The following is a 23,835-nucleotide window of genomic DNA, read 5'->3' as shown; positions in this document are numbered from 1 at the left end:
ATCAAACACTCCCAGGGCAGGTACAGCACGTGTTAGATACAGAGTAAAGCTCCCTCTACACTGTCCCATCAAACACTCCCAGGGCAGGTACAGCACGGGTTAGATACAGAGTAAAGCTCCCTCTACACTGTCCCATCAAACACTCCCAGGGCAGGTACATCACGGGTTAGATACAGAGAAAAGCTCCCTCTACACTGTCCCATCAAACACTCCCAGGGCAGGGACAGCACGGGTTAGATACAGAGTAAAGCCCCCTCTACACTGTCTCATCAAACACTCCCAGGGCAGGTACAGCACGGGTTAGATACAGAGTAAAGCTCCCTCTACACTGTCCCATCAAACACTCCCAGGGCAGGTACATCACGGGTTAGATACAGAGTAAAGCTCCCTCTACACTGTCCCATCAAACACTCCCAGGGCAGGTACAGCACGGGTTAGATACAGAGTAAAGCCCCCTCTACACTGTCTCATCAAACACTACCAGGGCAGGGACAGCACGGGTTAGATACAGAGTAAAGCTCCCTCTACACTGTCCCATCAAACACTCCCAGGGCAGGTACAGCACGGGTTAGATACACAGTAAAGCCCCTTCTACACTGTCCCCATCAAACACTCCCAGGGCAGGTACAGCACGGGTTACATACAGAGTAAAGCTCCCTCTACACTGCCCCATCAAACACTCCCAGGGCAGGTACAGCACGGGTTAGATACAGAGTAAAGCTCCCTCTGCACTGTCCCATCAAACACTCCCAGGGCAGGTACAGCACGGGTTAGATACAGAGTAAAGCTCCCTGTACACTGTCCCATCAAACACTCCCAGGGCAGGTACAGCACGGGGTAGATACAGAGTAAAGCTCCCTCTACACTGTCCCATCAAACACTACCAGGGCAGGTACAGCACAGGTTAGATACAGAGTAAAGCTCCCTCTACACTGTCCCATCAAACACTCCCAGGGCAGGTACAGCACGGGTTAGATACAGAGTAAAGCTCCCTCTACACTGTCCCATCAAACACTACACTGTCCCATCAAACACTCCCAGGGCAGGTACAGCACGGGTTAGATACAGAGTAAAGCTCCCTCTACACTGTCCCATCAAACACTCCCAGGGCAGGTACAGCACGGGTTAGATACAAAGTAAAGCTCCCTCTACACTGTCCCATCAAACACTCCCAGGGCAGGTACAGCACGGGTTAGATACAGAGTAAAGCTCCCTCTACACTGTCCCATCAAACACTCCCAGGGCAGGTACAGCACGGGTTAGATACAGAGTAAAGCTCCCTCTACACTGTCCCATCAAACACTCCCAGGGCAGGTACATCACGGGTTAGATATAGAGTAAAGCTCCCTCTACACTGTCCCATCAAACACTCCCAGGGCAGGTACAGCACGGGTTAGATGCAGAGTAAATCTCCCTCTACACTGTCCCATCAAACACTCCCAGGGCAGGTACAGCACGGGTTAGATACAGAGTAAAGCTCCCTCTACACTGTCCCATCAAACACTCCCAGGGCAGGTACAGCACGGGGTTAGATACAGAGTAAAGCTCCCTCTACACTGTCCCATCAAACACTCCCAGGTCAGGTACAGCACGGGTTAGATACAGAGTAAAGCTCCCTTTACACTGTCCCATCAAACACTCCCAGGGCAGGTACAGCACGGGTTAGATACAGAGTAAAGCTCCCTCTACACTGTCCCTGATGTGCCTCAATAATTCCGAGACTCGATGTTAGCGAAACAAAACAAGGCTTTTATTAACTTAGAAAGTAACACGTAAGAGAGAGAGGTATCTTCCTTCTGGAGACTGAGGCCAGACTGAGCTAGCTTACAAAAGGGGCCAGTTATGGGCGGAGCCCTGCACACACAGCACATTCCAGCACATTCCAATAAACAATACAATGAGGACTGGGGGAAGGGAAATGACACTGAAACCGACCACAGTCACAGGCAGTGATGAATGGAATATTTCATCACAGTCCCATCAAACACTCCCAGGGCAAGTACAGCACGGGTTAGATACAGAGTAAAGCTCCCTCTACACTGTCCCATCAAACACTCCCAGGGCAGGTACAGCACGGGTTAGATACAGAGTAAATCTCCCTCCACACTGTCCCATCAAACACTCCCAGGGCAGGTACAGCACGGGTTAGATACAGAGTAAAGCTCCCTCTACACTGTCCCATCAAACACTCCCAGGGCAGGTACAGCACGGGTTAGATACAGAGTAAAGCTCCCTCTACACTGTCCCATCAAACACTCCCAGGGCAGGTACAGCACGGGTTAGATACAGAGTAAAGCTCCTTCTACACTGTCCCATCAAACACTCCCAGGGAAGGTACAGCACGGGGTTAGATATAGAGTAAAGTTCCCTCTACACTGTCCCATCAAACACTCCCAGGGCAGGTACAGCACGGGTTAGATACAGAGTAAAGCTCCCTCTACACTGTCCCATCAAACACTCCCAGGGCAGGTACAGCACGGGTTAGGTACAGAGTAAAGCTCCCTCTACACTGTCCCATCAAACACTCCCAGGGCAGGTACAGCATGGGGTTAGATACAGAGTAAAGCTCCCTCTACACTGTCCCATCAAACACTCCCAGGGCAGGTACAGCACGGGTTAGATACAGAGTAAAGCTCCCTCTACACTGTCCCATCAAACACTCCCAGGGCAGGTACAGCACAGGTTAGATACAGAGTAAAGCTCCCTCTACACTGTCCCATCAAACACTCCTGTTGTGTATGTAACCTGTTCCACCTTAAGAGAGCTTAAGCCTGTTCCACCTTAAGAGATGTACTACTTTCTCGGGCTGCTGTAGACGTAATACCGGAGGTGAACACACCGGTATATAAGCACTGTGCAGTAATCTTGTATTCAGTATAGTCCCTACCTCCAACCAGTAAAGACCTGTTTGAGTTATACGTTTAAGTCTTTGTGTTAATTGTTCAATACAATACACATACTTAACAACTCCCAGGACAGGTACAGCACGGGTTAGATACAGAGTAAAGCTCCCTCTACACTGTCCCATCAAACACTACCAGGGCAGGTACAGCACAGGCTAGATACAGAGTAAAGCTCCCTCTACACTGTCCCATCAAACACTCCCAGGGCAGGTACAGCACGGGTTAGATTCAGAGTAAAGCTTCCTCTACACTGTCCCATCAAACACTCCCAGGGCAGGTACAGCACGGGGTTAGATACAGAGTAAAGCTCCCTCTACACTGTCCCATCAAACACTCCCAGGGCAGGTACAGCACGGGTTAGATACAGAGTAAAGCTCCCTCTACACTGTCCCATCAAACACTCCCAGGGCAGGTACAGCACGGGTTAGATACAGAGTAAAGCTCCCTCTACACTGTCCCATCAAACACTCCCAGGGCAGGTACAGCACGGGTTAGATACAGAGTAAAGCTCCCTCTACACTGTCCCATCAAACACTCCCAGGGCAGGTACAGCACGGGTTAGATACAGAGTAAAGCTCCCTCTACACTGTCCCATCAAACACTCCCAGGGCAGGTACAGCACGGGTTAGATACAGAGTAAAACTCCCTCTACACTGTCCCATCAAACACTCCCAGGGCAGGTACATCACGGGTTAGATACAGAGTAAAGCTCCCTCTACACTGTCGCATCAAACACTCCCAGGGCAGGTACAGCACGGGTTAGATGCAAAGTAAATCTCCCTCTACACTGTCCCATCAAACACTCCCAGGGCAGGTACAGCACGGGTTAGATACAGAGTAAAGCTCCCTCTACACTGTCCCATCAAACACTCCCAGGGCAGGTACAGCACGGGGTTAGATACAGAGTAAAGCTCCCTCTACACTGTCCCATCAAACACTCCCAGGGCAGGTACAGCACGGGTTAGATACAGAGTAAATCTCCCTCTACACTGTCCCATCAAACACTCCCAGGTCAGGTACAGCACGGGTTAGATACAGAGTAAAGCTCCCTCTACACTGTCCCATCAAACACTCCCAGGGCAGGTACAGCACAGGTTAGATACAGAGTAAAGCTCCCTCTACACTGTCCCATCAAACACTTCCAGGGCAGGTACAGCACGGGTTAGATACAGAGTAAATTTCCCTCTACACTGTCCCATCAAACACTCCCAGGGTAGGTACAGCACGGGTTAGACACAGAGTAAAGCTCCCTCTACACTGTCCCATCAAACACTCCCAGGGCAGGTACAGCACGGGTTAGATACAGAGTAAAGCTCCCTCTACACTGTCCCATCAAACACTCCCAGGGCAGGTACAGCACGGGTTAGATACAGAGTAAAGCTCCCTCTACACTGTCCCATCAAACACTCCCAGGGCAGGTACAGCACGGGTTAGATACAGAGTAAAGCTCCTTCTACACTGTCCCATCAAACACTCCCAGGGCAGGTGCAGCACGGGGTTAGATACAGAGTAAAGCTCCCTCTACACTGTCCCATCAAACACTCCCAGGGCAGGTACAGCACGGGTTAGATACAGAGTAAAGCTCCCTCTACACTGTCCCATCAAACACTCCCAGGGCAGGTACAGCACGGGTTAGATACAGAGTAAAGCTCCCTCTACACTGTCCCATCAAGCACTCCTAGGGCAAGTACAGCACGGGTTAGATACAGAGTAAAGCTCCCTCTACACTGTCACCAATGTGTGTTAAAGTGGAGGGAAAGTCCAGGCTGATCTCTTCTGCTCTTTTTAATCCCAGTTTATCTCGGAATAGTATATATTAATCCTATTACTTGATATAAACATGCTGAGGTGTTCGATGCCCACCATAGCTTGCCACAGCCAGTCAGCTGTGGGGACCTCGGTCAGTCAACACAGAGCAGTTCCATTGCAGCAAGCAGTTAAGGCAAATGGTATGTTGGCCTTCATAGCGAGAGGATTCGAGTACAAGAACAAAGATGTCTTGCTGCAGTTGTACAGGGCCTTGGTGAGACCACACCTTGAGCATTGTGTGCAGTTTTGGTCGCCTTATCTGAGGAAGGATGTTCTTGCCATGGAGGGAGTGCAGCGAAGATTCTCCAGACTGATACCTGGGATGGCAGGAATGACGTATGAGGAGAGATTGGGTCGATTGGGCTTATACTCGCTGGAGTTTAGAAGAATGAGAGGAGATCTCATTGAAACTTATAAAATTCTAACAGGACCAGACAGACTAGATGCAGGAAGGATGTTCCCGATGGCGGGGGAGTCCAGAACCAGTGGTCACAGTCTAAGGATAAGGGGTAAGCCATTTAGGACAGAGATGAGGAGGAATTTCTTCGCCCAGAGAGTGGTGAACCTGTGGAATTCTCTACCACAGAAGGCAGTTGAGGCCAATTCATTAAATATATTCAAGAAGGAGTTAGATATATTTCTTAAGGCTAAAGGGATCACGGGATATGGGGAGAAGGCAGGGACAGGGTACTGAATTTGGATGATCAGGCTCGAGGGGCCGAATGGCCGACTCCTGCTCCTATCTTCTATGTTTCTATGTTTCTATGAAAGGGCTTTTTTGAAAAGCCCCTTGCTCTCCTGCAGACATTGGCTCTCGCTGAGGTACGGGGTCCACGGGCATCAACCTTCCGCTTGTTCCTCATCCTTCAAGGATGGGCTTAGACGCTGAATATCGAGCTCGCGCACCCTGATAGGAGGACCCAACCCTCTCCCAACATCCACAACACACTTTCCAATGTGGGTCACTAGATGCTGATTGGATGTTTCCCCTGGCTGGAGAGTCTGGAACTGGGGGTCACAGTCTCAGGATAAGGGATCGGCCATTTAGGACTGAGATGAGCAATTTCTTCTTGTGAATCTTCGGAATTCTCTGCCCCAGAGGGCTGTGGAGGCTGGGCCGTTGAGTATGTTCAAGGCTGAGACCGAGAGATTGTTGGACTCTCGGGGAATCGAGGGATACGGGGATCAGGCGGGAAAGTGGAGATGAGGTGGAAGATCAGCCCTGATCTTATTGAATGGCGGAGCAGGCCCGAGGGGCCGAATGGCCGACTCCTGCTCCTAATTCTTATGTCGCGGATTAGAGACTGGGAGCAGTGATTTTCCCCCACCCCCTCGGGGGGTGCTGAGGCTAATGGCGGACCCCCCCCACCCCCACTTTCCGCCCTTACTGCGATGACATATTTCAGCGCAGACCGCAGGACGGAATGTGGGATCTTGCTGCTCTTTCTGGCTCCTTTCATGAACTCATTGAGCCACTGGGGTGCGGGATTGGACGGGGGAGGAGTGGGGAGAGTCGGGGTGATCTTGGGGGATTCTCTGGAGACCCCACTAACTGCCGTTTCAGAAGAACATAAGAATCAGGAGCAGGAGTTGGCCATACGGCACCTCGAGCCTGCTCCGCCATTCAATAAGATCATGGCTGATCTTCTACCTCATCTCCACCTTCCTGCTCGATCCCCATATCCCTCGATTCCCCTCGAGTCCAAAAATCTATCGATCTCAGCCTTGAATATACTCAACGACTGAGCCTCCACAGCCCTCTGGGGCAGAGAATTCCAAAGATTCACCGCCCTCTGAGTGAAGAAATTCCTCCTCGTCTCAGTCCTAAATGGCCGACCCCTTATCCTGAGACTGTGACCCCGGTTCTAGACTCTCCAGCCAGGGGGAAACATCCGCTCAGCGTCGACCCTGTCAATCCCTGTAAGAATTGTGTGTGTTTCAATGAGATCACCTCTCATTCTTCCAAACTCCAGAGAGTATAGGCCTAGCCTGCTCAATTCTACTAGTCTATTCAGGAGAACGGTCTTTTATAGTTCACACACCAGCCAGTGGGAGAACCCCACCCACTCCAATAGAGACTGTGGACGGTGTCTGGAGGGGGAGTGAGTTTTGGGCTGATTGTCCGAAAGGATTTGGATTACAACTGCCCCCACACCCATTTCACCCGGAAAAACCGAGGGAACTTCCCCGCCCCCTCCCCACCCGCAGCAGACTGGCCTAGATTAACCCCCCACCCGGGTCCTGGAGGTTAATTGACAATGTCGACCCCCTCATACGGGATTTACGCGGAAGCGACTTTCCAATAAAGGCTGATACCCCGTGAAGGAGAGTTCTGCCCCGCGCCCAGCTTGCCTTACCTTTTTCAGGGAGTTGGGCTGGCCCTGACTGATGGCGAACAGTCTCTCCTCGCGCTCCTGCTGCTCCGGCGCCGTGAGTTTGGTCAGCTGGCGGATCAGTTGCCAGGGCAAGGTGTCGGCGCACTGGGTGCAGGCAAAGCTGGCGATCCCCTGAGGACGGAGAATCAGCGTCTGGGACACAATCACTGGATCAAACCGCGACAGACACAACGCAATTCCCCGGAGCGCCCAGCCCAACACAACAGGAGCTGGCAAATGGAGAGAGGGAGTGCGGGAATGGAGAGAAAGAGACGGTGCGAATGGATCGAGAGAGCGAGAGACTGTGACTGGAGAGAGAGAGTGTGTGAATGGAGAGAGAGTGTGTGAATGGAGAGAGAGAGTGTGTGAATGGAGGGAGAGAGTGTGTGAATGGAGAGAGAGAGAGTGTGAATGGAGAGAGAGAGTGTGAATGGAGAGAGAGAGTGTGAATGGAGAGAGAGAGTGTGTGAATGGAGGGAGAGAGTGTGTGAATGGAGAGAGTGTGTGAATGGAGAGAGAGAGTGTGTGAATGGAGAGAGAGAGTGTGTGAATGGAGAGAGTGTGTGAATGGAGAGAGAGAGTGTGAATGGAGAGAGAGAGTGTGCGAATGGAGAGAGAGAGAGTGTGAATGGAGAGAGAGAGTGTGTGAATGGAGAGAGAGAGTGTGTGAATGGAGGGAGAGAGTGTGTGAATGGAGAGAGAGAGTGTGTGAATGGAGAGAGAGAGTGTGTGAATGGAGAGAGAGAGTGTGTGAATGGAGAGAGAGAGTGTGTGAATGGAGCGAGAGAGTGTGTGAATGGAGAGAGAGAGTGTGTGAATGGAGAGAGAGAGTGTGTGAATGGAGAGAGAGAGTGTGTGAATGGAGAGAGAGAGTGTGTGAATGGAGAGAGAGAGTGTGTGAATGGAGGGAGAGAGTGTGTGAATGGAGAGAGAGAGTGTGTGAATGGAGAGAGAGAGTGAATGGAGAGAGAGAGTGTGTGAATGGAGAGAGAGAGAGTGCGAATGGAGAGAGGGAGTGTGTGAATGGAGAGAGGGAGTGTGTGAATGGAGAGAGAGAGTGTGTGAATGGAGAGAGAGAGTGTGAGAATGGAGAGAGAGAGTGTGTGAATGGAGAGAGAGAGTGTGTGAATGGAGAGAGAGAGTGTGTGAATGGAGAGAGGGAGTGTGTGAATGGAGAGAGGGAGTGTGTGAATGGAGAGAGAGAGTGTGTGAATGGAGAGAGAGAGAGTGCGAATGGAGAGAGAGAGTGTGTGAATGGAGAGAGAGAGTGTGAGAATGGAGAGAGAGAGTGTGTGAATGGAGAGAGAGAGAGTGTGAATGGAGAGAGAGAGTGTGTGAATGGATAGAGAGAGAGTGTGTGAATGGAGAGAGAGAGTGTGAGAATGGAGGGAGAGAGTGTGTGAATGGAGAGAGAGTGTGTGTGAATGGAGAGAGAGAGTGTGTGAATGGAGAGAGAGAGCGTGTGAATGGAGAGAGAGAGTGTGTGAATGGAGAGAGAGAGTGTGAATGGAGAGAGAGAGTGTGTGAATGGAGAGAGAGAGTGTGTGAATGGAGAGAGAGAGTGTGTGAATGGAGAGAGAGAGAGTGTGAATGGAGAGAGAGAGTGTGTGAATGGAGAGAGAGAGAGTGTGAATGGAGAGAGAGAGAGTGTGAATGGAGAGAGAGAGTGTGTGTGAATGGAGAGAGAGTGTGTGTGAATGGAGAGAGAGAGAGTGTGAATGGAGAGAGAGAGTGTGTGAATGGAGAGAGAGAGTGTGTGAATGGAGAGAGTGTGTGAATGGAGAGAGAGAGTGTGTGAATGGAGAGAGAGAGTGTGTGAATGGAGAGAGAGAGTGTGTGAATGGAGAGAGAGAGTGTGAATGGAGGGAGAGAGTGTGTGAATGGAGAGAGAGAGAGTGTGAATGGAGAGAGAGAGTGTGTGAATGGAGAGAGAGAGTGTGTGAATGGAGAGAGTGTGTGAATGGAGAGAGAGAGTGTGTGAATGGAGAGAGAGAGTGTGTGAATGGAGAGAGTGTGTGAATGGAGAGAGTGTGTGAATGGAGAGAGAGAGTGTGTGAATGGAGAGAGAGAGTGTGTGAATGGAGAGAGAGAGAGAGTGCGAATGGAGAGAGTGTGTGAATGGAGAGAGAGAGTGTGTGAATGGAGAGAGTGTGTGAATGGAGAGAGAGAGTGTGTGAATGGAGAGAGAGAGTGTGTGAATGGAGAGAGAGAGTGTGTGAATGGAGAGAGTGTGTGAATGGAGAGAGAGAGAGTGTGAATGGAGAGAGAGAGTGTGTGAATGGAGAGAGAGAGAGAGTGTGAATGGAGAGAGAGAGTGTGTGAATGGAGAGAGAGAGTGTGTGAATGGAGAGAGAGAGTGTGTGAATGGAGAGAGTGTGTGAATGGAGAGAGAGAGAGAGTGTGAATGGAGAGAGAGAGTGTGTGAATGGAGAGAGAGAGTGTGTGAATGGAGAGAGAGAGAGTGTGAATGGAGAGAGAGAGTGTGTGAATGGAGAGAGAGAGTGTGTGAATGGAGAGAGTGTGTGAATGGAGAGAGAGAGAGTGTGAATGGAGAGAGAGAGTGTGTGAATGGAGAGAGAGAGTGTGTGAATGGAGAGAGAGAGTGTGTGAATGGAGAGAGAGAGTGTGTGAATGGAGAGAGAGAGTGTGTGAATGGAGAGAGAGAGAATGTGAATGGAGAGAGAGAGAGAGTGAATGGAGAGAGAGAGTGTGTGAATGGAGAGAGTGTGTGAATGGAGAGAGAGAGAGTGTGAATGGAGAGAGAGAGTGTGTGAATGGAGAGAGAGAGTGTGTGAATGGAGAGAGAGAGTGTGTGAATGGAGAGAGAGAGTGTGTGAATGGAGAGAGAGAGAGTGTGAATGGAGAGAGAGAGTGTGTGAATGGAGAGAGAGAATGTGTGAATGGAGAGAGTGTGTGAATGGAGAGAGAGAGAGTGTGAATGGAGAGAGAGAGTGTGTGAATGGAGAGGGAGAGTGTGTGAATGGAGAGAGAGAGTGTGTGAATGGAGAGAGAGAGTGTGAATGGAGGGAGAGAGTGTGTGAATGGAGAGAGAGAGTGTGTGAATGGAGAGAGAGAGTGTGTGAATGGAGAGAGAGAGTGTGTGAATGGAGAGAGAGAGTGTGAATGGAGGGAGAGAGTGTGTGAATGGAGAGAGAGAGAGTGTGAATGGAGAGAGAGAGTGTGTGAATGGAGAGGGAGAGTGTGTGAATGGAGAGAGAGAGGGTGTGAATGGAGAGCGAGAGTGTGAGAATGGAGGGAGAGAGTGTGTGAATGGAGAGAGACAGAGTGTGAATGGAGAGAGAGAGTGTGTGAATGGAGAGAGAGAGAGTGTGAATGGAGCGAGAGAGAGTGTGAATGGAGAGGGAGAGTGTGTGAATGGAGAGAGAGAGTGTGAATGGAGAGAGAGAGTGTGAGAATGGAGAGAGAGAGTGTGTGAATGGAGAGAGAGAGTGTGTGAATGGAGAGAGAGAGTGTGAGAATGGAGAGAGAGAGTGTGAGAATGGAGAGGGCGAGTGTGAGAATGGAGAGAGAGAGTGTGTGAATGGAGAGAGAGAGAGTGTGAATGGAGAGGGAGAGTGTGTGAATGGAGGGAGAGAGTGTGTGAATGGAGAGAGAGAGTGTGTGAATGGAGAGAGAGAGTGTGTGAATGGAGAGAGAGAGTGTGAATGGAGAGAGAGAGTGTGTGAATGGAGAGAGAGAGTGTGAGAATGGAGAGAGAGTGTGAGAATGGAGAGGGCGAGTGTGAGAATGGAGAGAGAGAGTGTGTGAATGGAGAGAGAGAGTGTGAATGGAGAGGGAGAGTGTGTGAATGGAGAGAGAGCGGGTGTGAATGGAGAGCGAGAGTGTGAGAATGGAGGGAGAGATTGTGAATGGAGAGGGAGAGTGTGAGAATGGAGGGAGACCGCAGTCTGGGACAGTGGGCGAAGTGGTCAGTGTGGGGTGAGGACCAGAGGATTGAGTCCTGGGCGCTCACACTGCCATCAGTTCCTCAGTTTGAATTGATGAAGATAAGCTCAGCCTCTCTCTGAACCCCAGCTGTGTCTTTTATTAAACCCTGTTATCACCCAACACAGACCAATCCTTTCACTACAAAATATAAGTCATAAAATTGAAGTAAAAATTGGAGTTTTTGTTACCCGTACCTGGTCCAACATCCACTTACTCCACACCTCCATCTTTCCCAAATCTGCAAAGTGCCCACACGGTAATCCAACAAGATTCTCCTGACTCGCACCTAAAGGTGAACAACATCTTTCTGTTAATACATAGTAAAGCTCCCTCTACACTGTCCCCATCAAACACTCCCAGGGCAGGTACAGCACGGGTTAGATAGAGAGTAAAGCTCCCTCTACACTGTCCCATCAAACACTCCCAGGGCAGGTACAGCACGGGTTAGATACAGAGTAAAGCTCCCTCTGCACTGCCCCATCAAACACTCCCAGGGCAGGTACAGCACGGGTTAGATACAGAGTAAAGCTCCCTCTACACTGTCCCATCAAACACTCCCAGGGCAGGTACAGCACGGGTTAGATACAAAGTAAAGCTCCCTCTACACTGTCCCATCAAACACTCCCAGGGCAGGTACAGCACGGGTTAGATACAGAGTAAAGCTCCCTCTACAATGTCCCATCAAACACTCCCAGGGCAGGTACAGCACGAGTTAGATACAGCGTAAAGCTCCCTCTACACTGTCCCATCAAACACTCCCAGGGCAGGTACAGCACGGGTTAGATACAGAGTAAAGCTCCCTCTACACTGTCCCATCAAACACTCCCAGGGCAGGTACAGCACGGGTGAGATACAGAGTAAAGCTCCCTCTACACTGTCCCATCAAACACTCCCAGGGCAGGTACAGGATGGGCTAGATACAGAGTAAAGCTCCCTCTACACTGTCCCGTCAAACACTCCCACAGAGTCTGTCCTATCCCATTCTCAGGGTCGGGGGTAAACTGCACGTGCAGGTACAAGACTGTTCGATAGAGAATTATTTAAAGTGAAACTAAACAAGAGATTGCTGATGTGAGCGAGTGGGAAACTCCCTGAACCTTGACCAGGCCCCAAACATTCACTGAATGAAATGCTCACTGCTGGTAACGGCTCGCCGGCTGATAAAGGGTCCGCAGTCACTCACCTTTCGCCCGGTAGAAAACCTTGACTCTCGGTGATGACTTGTCCATTGTGAGTGTGAGGAGCCAGTGATGATCATTCAGAGCCCGTGGTGAAAAGGTCTCCTTGCCTCCAGCTCCCTCAAAGTTCAACTGGAATCTCCCTAACAAGCAACACTTTCCCTTTCATTTTCACAAGCATCACGTTCATTTCCTCCCTCTCTGTCTCTCAGCAACAGTGTCAATTAATTGCTCCATTTCTTTGTGAATCTGCGTAAGACCGTAAGAATTAGGAGCAGGAGTGGGCCATTCGGCCCCTTGAGCCTGCTCCGCCATTCAATAAGGTCACGGCTGATCTTCTACCTCAACTCCACTTTCCTGCACTCTCCCCATATTCCTCGATTCCCTTAATATTAAAAAAGTCTATCGATCTCGGCCTTGAATACACTCAACGACTGAGCCTCCACAGCCCTCTGGGGCAGAGAATTCCAAAGATTCACCGCCCTCTGAGTGAAGAAATTCCTCCTCATCTCAGTCCTAAATGGCCGACCCCTTATTCTGAGACTGTGACCCCGGTTCTAGACTCCCCAGCCAGGGGAAACATCCTCTCAGCATCTACCCTGTCAAGCCCTGTAAGAATTTTGTATGTTTCAATGAGATCACCTCTCATTCTTCTAAACTCTAGAGAATATAGGCCTAGTCTACTCAATCTGTCCTCATAGGACAATCCCCCCATCCCAGGAACCAGTCTGGGGGACCTTCGTTGCACTCCCTCTATGGCAAGTATATCCTTCCTTAGGTAAGGAGACCAAAACTGTCCACAATACTCCAGGTGTGGTCTCACCAGGGCCCTATATAATTGCAGTAAGACGTCTTTACTCTTATACTTAAATCCTCTTGTAATAAAGGCCAACATACCATTTGCTTTCCTAATTGCTTGCTGTACCTGCCTGTTAACTTTCAGTGATTGGTGTACAAGGACACCCAGGTCCCTCTGAACACCAACATTTCCCAATCTCTCGCCATTTAAAAATACTCTGATTCTCTATTTACCCCACCAAAGTGGATAACTTCACATTTCTCCACATTATATTCCATTTGCCTGGTTCTTGCCGACTTGGTCCACCTGTCTATATCCCCTTGCGGCCTCTTTGTGTCCTCCTCACAACTTACTGTCCCACCTAGCTTTGTATCGTCGGCAAACTTGGATCCGTTGCACTCGGCTAAAACCCCGGCTGGAGGTGATGAGTTGATTTGTACTGTTTTTACAGCAATGGTGGCAACCGTCAATGGTCTGGGGAGGGATTCACACCCAGTGTTCCCTCGAATTCCTTTTTTTCGGGTGCGTGGCCCCTTTACCAGGCTGTGCGGCCCACTCACATTTCCGCCCGTTCGCGGTGTCTCCATTTAAAAGGCGGTGACTAGTGGGGTACCGCAGGGATCGGTGCTAGGACTCCAGCTATTCACAATATATATTAATGATCTAGACGAGGGAACTAGATGTAATATCTCCAAGTTTGCAGACGACACAAAGCTGGGTGGGTGTGTGTGCTGTGAGGAGGATGCCGAGAAACTCCAGTATGATTTGGACAGGTTGGGCGATTGGGCAGATGCAGTATAATGCGGATAAATGCGAGGTTATCCACTTTGGTGGCAAATACATGAAGGCAGATTATTATCTGAACGGCAATAGATTGGGAGAAGGGGAAGTGCAACGAGACCTGGGTGTCCTTGTGCACCAGTCGCTGAAGGTAAGCATGCAGGTGCAGCAGGCGGTTAAGAAGGCAAATGGTATGTTGGCCTTAATAGCGAGAGGATTCGCGTACAGGAACAAGGATGTCTTGCTGCATTTATACAGGTCCTTGGTGAGACCACACCTTGAGTATTGTGTGCAGTTTTGGCCGCCTTATCTGAGGAAGGATGTTCATGCCATGGAGGGAGTGCAGCGAAGATTCACCAGCCTGATACCTGGGATGGCAGGGATGACGTATGAGGAGAGATTGGGTCGATTGGGCTTATACTCGTTGGAGTTTAGAAGAATGAGAGGGGATCTCATTGAAACTTATAAAATTCTAACAGGACTAGACAGACTAGATGCAGGAAGGATGTTCCCGATGGCCGGGGAGTCCAGAACCAGGGGTCACAGTCTAAGGATAAGGGGTAAGCCATTTAGGACAGAGATGAGGAGGAATTTCTTCACCCAGGGAGTGGTGAACCTGTGGAATTCTCTACCACAGAAGGCAGTTGAGGCCAATTCATTAAATATATTCAAGAAGGAGTTAGATATATTTCTTAAGGCTAAAGGGATCAAGGGATATGGGGAGAAAGCAGGGACCGGGTACTGAATTTGGATGATCAGCCATGATCGCATTGAATGGCGGAGCAGGCTCGAGGGGCCGAATGGCCTACTCCTGCTCCTATCTTCTATGTTTCTATGTAAAGCTTAAAGGGAACATTGTTTCTGCCCGAATTTCCAGTGTTAGGATGTTTTGGGGACCCACTGGAGTAGAGTCTCCGCCCTCGTCCTCGGATCATACGCTGCTGAAACCCTCATCCGGGCCTTTGTCACCTCCAGACCCGCCTATTCCCACACTGTCCTGGCCGGCCTCCCACCTTCCCCCTTCTGCAAACCTCAGCTCCTCCAAAACTCTGCTGCCCCCGTGTCCGAACTCGCCCCGAGCCCCGTTCACACATCGCCCCCTGTGCTCACTGCCCCGTGTCCTAACTCACACCCAGTCCCGTTCACCCATCACCCCCTGTGCTCACTGCCCTGTGTCCTAACTCACACCAAGTCCCGTTCACCCATCACCCCCTGTGCTCACTGCCCCGTGTCCTAACGCGCCCCGAGCCCCGTTCACCCATCACCCCCTGTGCTCACTGCCCCGTGTCCTAACTCACACCCTGTTCCGTTCACCCATCACCCCCTGTGCTCACTGCCCCGTGTCCTAACTCGCACCCAGTCCCGTTCACCAATCACCCCCTGTGCTCACTGCCCCGTGTCCTAACTCACACCCAGTCCCGTTCACCCATCACCCCCTGTGCTCACTGCCCCGTGTCCTAACTAACACCCAGTCCCGTTCACCCATCACCCCCTGTGCTCACTGCCCCGTGTCCTAACTCACACCCAGTCCCTTTCACCCATCACCCCCTGTGCTCGCTGCCCCGTGTCCTAACTCACACCCAGTCCCTTTCACCCATCACCCCCTGTGCTCACTGCCCTGTGTCCTAACTCACACCCAGTCCCGTTCACCCATCACCCCCTGTGCTCACTGCCCTGTGTCCTAACTCACACCCAGTCCCGTTCACCCATCACCCCCTGTGCTCACTGCCCTGTGTCCTAACTCACACCCAGTCCCGTTCACACATCGCCCCCTGTGCTCACTGCCCTGTGTCCTAACTCACACCCAGTCCCGTTCACCCATCACCCCCTGTGCTCACTGCCCCGTGTCCTAACTCACACTGAGTCCCATTCACCCATCACCCCCTGTGCTCGCTGCCCCGTGTCCTAACTCACACCCAGTCCCGTTCACCCATTACCCCCTGTGCTCACTGCCCCATGTCCTAACTCACACCCAGTCCCGTTCACCCATCAACCCCTGTGCTCACTGCCCCGTGTCCTAACTCACACCCAGTCCCGTTCACCCATCACCCCCGGTGCTCACTGCCCCGTGTCCTAACTCACACCCAGTCCCGTTCACCCATCACCCCCTGGGCTCACTGCCCCGTGTCCTAACTCACACCCAGTCCCGTTCACCCATCACCCCCTGTGCTCACTGCCCCGTGTCCTAACTCACACCCAGTCCCGTTCACCCATCACCCGCTGTGCTCACTGCCCCGTGTCCTAACTCACACCCAGTCCCGTTCACCCATCACCCGCTGTGCTCACTGCCCCGTGTCCTAACTCACACCCAGTCCCGTTCACCCATCACCCCCTGTGCTCACTGCCCCGTGTCCTAACTCACACCCAGTCCCGTTCACCCATCACCCCCTGTGCTCACTGCCCCGTGTCCTAACTCACACCCAGTCCCGTTCACCCATCACCCCCTGTGCTCACTGCCCCGTGTCCTAACTCACACCCATTCCCGTTCACCCATCACCCCCTGTGCTCACTGCCCCGTGTCCTAACTCACACCCAGTCCCGTTCACCCATCACCCCCTGTGCTCACTGCCCCGTGTCCTAACTCACACCCAGTCCCGTTCACCCATCACCCCCTGTGCTCACTGCCCCGTGTCCTAACTCACACCCAGTCCCGTTCACCCATCGCCCCCTGTGCTCACTGCCCCGTGTCCTAACTCACACCCAGTCCCGTTCACCCATCACCCCCTGTGCTCACTGCCCCGTGTCCTAACTCACACGCAGTCCCGTTCACCCATCACCCCCGTGCTCACTGCCCCGTGTCCTAACTCACACCCAGTCCCGTTCACCCATCACCCCCTGTGCTCACTGCCCCGTGTCCTAACTCGCCCCAAGTCCCATTCACCCATCACACCCTGTGCTCACTGCCCCGTGTCCTAACTCACACCCTGTCCCGTTCACCCATCACCCCCTGTGCTCACTGCCCCGTGTCCTAACTTGCCCCGAGTCCCTTTCACCCATCGCCCCCTGAGCTCACTGCCCCGTGTCCTAACTCGCCCCGAGGCCCATTCACCCATCACCCCCTGTGCTCACTGCCCCGTGTCCTAACTCACACCCAGTCCCGTTCACCCATCACCCCCTGTGCTCACTGCCCCGTGTCCTAACTCACACCCAGTCCCGTTCACCCATCACCCCCTGTGCTCACTGCCCCGTGTCCTAACTCACACCCAGTCCCGTTCACCCATCACCCCCTGTGCTCACTGCCCCGTGTCCTAACTCACACCCAGTCCCGTTCACCCATCACCCCCTGTGCTCACTGCCCCGTGTCCTAACTCACACCCAGTCCCGTTCACCCATCGCCCCCGGTGCTCACTGCCCCATGTCCTAACTCACACCCAGTCCCGTTCACCCATCACCCCCTGTGCTCACTGCCCCGTGTCCTAACTCACACCCAGTCCCGTTCACCCATCACCCCCTGTGCTCACTGCCCCGTGTCCTAACTCACACCCAGTCCCGTTCACCCATCACCCCCTGTGCTCACTGCCCTGTGTCCTAACTCACACCCAGTCCCGTTCACCCATCACCCCCTGTGCTCACTGCCCCGTGTCCTAACTCACACTGAGCCCCATTCACCCATCACCCCCTGTGCTCACTGCCCCGTGTCCTAACTCACACCCAGTCCCGTTCACCCATCACCCCCTGTGCTCACTGCCCCGTGTCCTAACTCACACCCAGTCCCGTTCACCCATCACCCCCTGTGCTCACTGCCCCGTGACCTAACTCACACCCAGTCCCGTTCACCCATCACCCCCTGTGCACACTGCCCCGTGTCCTAACTCACACCCAGACCCGGACACCCATCACCCCCTGTGCTCACTGCCCCGTGTCCTAACTCACACCCAGTCCAGTTCACCCATCACCCCCTGTGCTCACTGCCCCGTGTCCTAACTCACACCCAGTCCCGTTCACCCATCACCCCGTGCTCACTGCCCCGTGTCCTAACTCACACCCAGTCCCGTTCACCCATCACCCCCTGTGCTCACTGCCTCGTGTCCTAACTCACACCCAGTCCCGTTCACCCATCACCCCCTGTGCTCACTGCCCCGTGTCCTAACTCACACCCAGTCCCGTTCACCCATCACCCCCTGTGCTCACTGCCCCGCGTCCTAACTCACACCCAGTCCCGTTCACCCATCACCCCCTGTGCTCACTGCCCCGCGTCCTAACTCACACCCAGTCCCGTTCACCCATCACCCCCTGTGCTCACTGCCCCGCGTCCTAACTCACACCCAGTCCCGTTCACCCATCACCCCCTGTGCTCACTGCCCCGTGTCCTAACTCACACCCAGTCCCGTTCACCCATCACCCCCTGTGCTCACTGCCCCGTGTCCTAACTCACACCCAGTCCCGTTCACCCATCACCCCCGGTGCTCACTGCCCCGTGTCCTAACTCACACCCAGTCCCGTTCACCCATCATCCCCTGTGATCACTGCCCCGTGTCCTAACTCACACCCAGTCCCGTTCACGCATCACCCCCTGTGCTCACTGCCCCATGTCCTAACTCACATCCAGTCCCGTTCACCCATCACCCCCTGTGCTCACTGCCCCGTGTCCTAACTCACACGCAGTTCCGTTCACCCATCAACCCCTGTGCTCACTGCCCCGTGTCCTAAATCACATCCAGTCCCGTTCACCCTTCACCCCCTGTGCTCACTGCCCCTTGTCCAAACTTACACCCAGTCCCGTTCACCCGTCACCCCCTGTGCTCGCTGCCCCGTGTCCTAACTCACACCCAGTCCCGTTCACCCATCACCCCCTGTGCTCACTGCCCCGTGTCCTAACTCGCCCCAAGTCCTGTTCACCCATCACCCCCTGTGCTCACTGCCCCGTGTCCTAACTCACACCCAGTCCCGTTCACCCATCACCCCCCGTGCTCACTGCCCCGTGTCCTAACTCACACCCAGTCCCGTTCACCCATCACCCCCTGTGCTCACTGCCCCGCGTCCTAACTCACACCCATTCCCGTTCACCCATCACCCCCTGTGCTCACTGCCCCGTGTCCTAACTCACACCCAGTCCTGTTCACCCATCACCCCCTGTGCCCACTGCCCCGTGTCCTAACTCGCCCCAAGTCCTGTTCACCCATCACCCCCTGTGCTCACTGCCCCGTGTCCTAACTCACACCCAGTCCCGTTCACCCATCACCCCCTGTGCTCACTGCCCCGCGTCCTAACTCACACCCATTCCCGTTCACCCATCACCCCCTGTGCTCACTGCCCCGTGTCCTAACTCACACCCAGTCCCGTTCACCCATCACCCCCTGTGCTCACTGCCCCGTGTCCTAACTCACACCCAGTCCCGTTCACCCATCACCCCCTGTGCTCACTGCCCCGTGTCCTAACTCACACCCAGTCCCGTTCACCCATCGCCCCCTGTGCTCACTGCCCCGTGTCCTAACTCACACCCAGTCCCGTTCACCCATCACCCCCTGTGCTCACTGCCCCGTGTCCTAACTCACACCCAGTCCCGTTCACCCATCACCCCCTGTGCTCACTGCCCCGTGTCCTAACTCACACCCAGTCCCGTTCACCCATCACACCCTGTGCTCACTGCCCCGTGTCCTAACTCACACCCAGTCCCGTTCACCCATCACCCCCTGTGCTCACTGCCCCGTGTCCTAACTCACACCCAGTCCCGTTCACCCATCACCCCCTGTGCTCACTGCCCCGTGTCCTAACTCGCCCCAAGTCCCATTCACCCATCACACCCTGTGCTCACTGCACCGTGTCCTAACTCACACCCTGTCCCGTTCACCCATCACCCCCTGTGCTCACTGCCCCGTGTCCTAACTTGCCCCGAGTCCCATTCACCCATCGCCCCCTGAGCTCACTGCCCCGTGTCCTAACTCGCCCCGAGGCCCATTCACCCATCACCCCCTGTGCTCACTGCCCGTGTCCTAACTCACACCCAGTCCCGTTCACCCATCACCCCCTGTGCTCACTGCCCCGTGTCCTAACTCACACCCAGTCCCTTTCACCCATCACCCCCTGTGCTCACTGCCCTGTGTCCTAACTCACACCCAGTCCCGTTCACCCATCACCCCCTGTGCTCACTGCCCCGTGTCCTAACTCACACTGAGCCCCATTCACCCATCACCCCCTGTGCTCACTGCCCCGTGTCCTGACTCACACCGAGTCCCGTTCACCCGTCAACCCCTGTGCTCGCTGCCCCGTGTCCTAACTCACACCCAGTCCCATTCAACCATCACCCCCTGTGCTCACTGCCCCGTGTCCTAACTCACACCCAGTCCCATTCACCCATCACCCCCTGTGCTCACTGCCCCGTGTCCTAACTCACACCCAGTCACGTTCACCCATCACCCCCTGTGCTCACTGCCCCGTGTCCTAACTCACACCCAGTCCCGTTCACCCATCACCCCCTGTGCTCACTGCCCCGTGTCCTAACTCACACCCAGTCCCGTTCACCCATCACCCCCTGTGCTCACTGCCCCGTGACCTAACTCACACCCAGTCCCGTTCACCCATCACCCCCTGTGCACACTGCCCCGTGTCCTAACTCACACCCAGACCCGGACACCCATCACCCCCTGTGCTCACTGCCCCGTGTCCTAACTCACACCCAGTCCAGTTCACCCATCACCCCCTGTGCTCACTGCCCCGTGTCCTAACTCACACCCAGTCCCGTTCACCCATCACCCCGTGCTCACTGCCCCGTGTCCTAACTCACACCCAGTCCCGTTCACCCATCACCCCCTGTGCTCACTGCCTCGTGTCCTAACTCACACCCAGTCCCGTTCACCCATCACCCCCTGTGCTCACTGCCCCGTGTCCTAACTCACACCCAGTCCCGTTCACCCATCACCCCCTGTGCTCACTGCCCCGCGTCCTAACTCACACCCAGTCCCGTTCACCCATCACCCCCTGTGCTCACTGCCCCGCGTCCTAACTCACACCCAGTCCCGTTCACCCATCACCCCTTGTGCTCACTGCCCCGTGTCCTAACTCACACCCAGTCCCGTTCACCCATCACCCCCTGTGCTCACTGCCCCGTGTCCTAACTCTCACCCAGTCCCGTTCACCCATCACCCCCGGTGCTCACTGCCCCGTGTCCTAACTCACACCCAGTCCCGTTCACCCATCACCCCCTGTGATCACTGCCCCGTGTCCTAACTCACACCCAGTCCCGTTCACGCATCACCCCCTGTGCTCACTGCCCCGTGTCCTAACTCACACCCAGTCCCGTTCACCCATCACCCCCTGTGCTCACTGCCCCATGTCCTAACTCACATCCAGTCCCGTTCACCCATCACCCCCTGTGCTCACTGCCCCTTGTCCAAACTCACACCCAGTCTCGTTCACCCATCACCCCGTGCTCACTGCCCCGTGTCCTAACTCACACCCAGTTCCGTTCACCCATCACCCCCTGTGCTCACTGCCCCGTGTCCTAAATCACATCCAGTCCCGTTCACCCTTCACCCCCTGTGCTCACTGCCCCTTGTCCAAACTCACACCCAGTCCCGTTCACCCATCACCCCCTGTGCTCACTGCCCCGTGTCCTAACTCACACCCAGTCCCGTTCACCCGTCACCCCCTGTGCTCGCTGCCCCGTGTCCTAACTCACACCCAGTCCCGTTCACCCATCACCCCCTGTGCTCACTGCCCCGCGTCCTAACTCACACCCAGTCCCGTTCACCCATCACCCCCTGTGCTCACTGCCCCGCGTCCTAACTCACACCCAGTCCCGTTCACCCATCACCCCCTGTGCTCACTGCCCCGCGTCCTAACTCACACCCAGTCCCGTTCACCCATCACCCCCTGTGCTCACTGCCCCGCGTCCTAACTCACACCCAGTCCCGTTCACCCATCACCCCCTGTGCTCACTGCCCCGTGTCCTAACTCACACCCAGTCCCGTTCACCCATCACCCCCTGTGCTCACTGCCCCGTGTCCTAACTCACACCCAGTCCCGTTCACCCATCACCCCCTGTGCTCACTGCCCCGTCTCCTAACTCACACCCAGTCCCGTTCACCCATCACCCCCTGTGATCACTGCCCCGTGTCCTAACTCACACCCAGTCCCGTTCACGCATCACCCCCTGTGCTCACTGCCCCGTGTCCTAACTCACATCCAGTCCCGTTCACCCATCACCCCCTGTGCTCACTGCCCCTTGTCCAAACTCACACCCAGTCTCGTTCACCCATCACCCCGTGCTCACTGCCCCGTGTCCTAACTCACACCCAGTCCCGTTCACCCATCACCCTCTGTGCTCACTGCCCCGTGTCCTAAATCACATCCAGTCCCGTTCACCCATCACCCCCTGTGCTCACTGCCCCTTGTCCAAACTCACACCCAGTCTCGTTCACCCATCACCCCGTGCTCACTGCCCCGTGTCCTAACTCACACCCAGTCCCGTTCACCCATCACCCCCTGTGCTCACTGCCCCGTGTCCTAAATCACATCCAGTCCCGTTCACCCATCACCCCCTGTGCTCGCTGCCCCTTGTCCAAACTCACACCCAGTCTCGTTCGCCCATCACCCCGTGCTCACTGCCCCGTGTCCTAACTCACACCCAGTCCCGTTCACCCATCACCCCCTGTGCTCACTGCCCCGTGTCCTAACTCACACCCAGTCCCGTTCACCCATCACCCCCTGTGCTCGCTGCCCCTTGTCCAAACTCACACACAGTCTCGTTCACCCATCACCCCGTGCTCACTGCCCCGTGTCCTAACTCACACCCAGTCCCGTTCACCCATCACCCCCTGTGCTCACTGCCCCGTATCCTAACTCACACCGAGTCCCGTTCACCCATCACCCCCTGTGCTCACTGCCCCATGTCCTAACTCACACCCAGTCCCGTTCACCCATCACCCCCTGTGCTCACTGCCCCGTGTCCTAACTCACACCCATTCCCGTTCACCCATCACCCCGTGCTCACTGCCCCATGTCCTAACTCACACCCAGTCCCGTTCACCCATCACCCCCTGTGCTCACTGCCCCGTGTCCTAACTCACACCCAGTCCCGATCACCCATCACCCCCTGTGCTCACTGCCCCGTGTCCTAACTCACACCCAGTCCCGTTCACCCATCGCCCCCTGTGCTCACTGCCCCGTGTCCTAACTCACACCCAGTCCCGTTCACCCATCACCCCCTGTGCTGACTGCCCCGTGTCCTAACTCACACCCAGTCCCGTTCACCCATCACCCCCGTGCTCACTGCCCCGTGTCCTAACTCACACCCAGTCCCGTTCACCCATCACCCCCTGTGCTCTCTGCCCCGTGTCCTAACTCGCCCCGAGTCCCATTCACCCATCGCCCCCTGAGCTCACTGCCCCGTGTCCTAACTCGCCCCGAGGCCCATTCACCCATCACCCCCTGTGCTCACTGCCCTTGTCCGAACTCACACCCAGTCCCGTTCACCCATCACCCCCTGTGCTCACTGCCCCGTGTCCTAACTCACACCCAGTCCCGTTCACCCATCGCCCCCTGTGCTCACTGCCCCGTGTCCTAACTCGCCCCGAGTCCCGTTCACCCATCACCCCCTGTGCTCACTGCCCCATGTCCTAACTCACACCCAGTCCCGTTCACCCATCACCCACTGTGCTCACTGACCCGTGTCCTAACTCACACCCAGTCCCGTTCACCCATCACCCCCTGTGCTCACTGCCCCGTGTCCTCAGTCACACCCAGTCCCGTTCACCCATCACCCCCTGTGCTCACTGCCCCGTGTCCTCACTCACACCCAGTCCCGTTCACCCATCACCCCCTGTGCTCAATGCCCCGTGTCCTAACTCACACCCAGTCCCGTTCAACCATCACCCCCTGTGCTCACTGCCCCGTGTCCTAACTCACACCCTGTCCCGTTCACCCATCACCCCCTGTGCTCACTGCCCCGTGTCCTAACTCACACCCAGTCCCGTTCACCCATCACCCCCTGTGCTCACTGCCCCGTGTCCTAACTCCCACCCAGTCCCGTTCACCCATCACCCCCTGTGCTCACTGCCCCGTGTCCTAACTCACACCGAGTCCCGTTCACCCGTCACCCCGTG

General features: G+C 54.7%; 1 protein-coding gene across 1 annotated transcript in view; it reads right to left on the bottom strand.

The window, feature by feature from the left end:
* LOC147091131 (uncharacterized) overlaps window positions 1–12,724 on the bottom strand; it is a 29,110-nt gene extending 16,386 nt beyond the window's left edge. Inside the window, exons 1-3 of the mRNA XM_085977601.1 lie at window positions 12,219–12,724; window positions 11,230–11,321; window positions 7,070–7,219 (exon numbers count right to left, since the gene is read on the bottom strand). Coding sequence (XP_085833727.1) covers window positions 7,070–7,219; window positions 11,230–11,321; window positions 12,219–12,264 — 288 coding nt within the window. The 5' untranslated portion in view covers window positions 12,265–12,724. The remainder of the gene's footprint in view (window positions 1–7,069; window positions 7,220–11,229; window positions 11,322–12,218) is intronic.
* Between the last annotated feature and the right edge of the window lie 11,111 nt (window positions 12,725–23,835).

Source organism: Somniosus microcephalus, unplaced genomic scaffold, assembly GCF_052327205.1.
Source record: "Somniosus microcephalus isolate GS21.2 unplaced genomic scaffold, FLI_Smic_1.0 unresolved_chr4, whole genome shotgun sequence".
Taxonomy (NCBI): Eukaryota; Metazoa; Chordata; class Chondrichthyes; order Squaliformes; family Somniosidae; genus Somniosus; species Somniosus microcephalus.
This window is presented reverse-complemented; position numbering and strand designations above follow the sequence as displayed.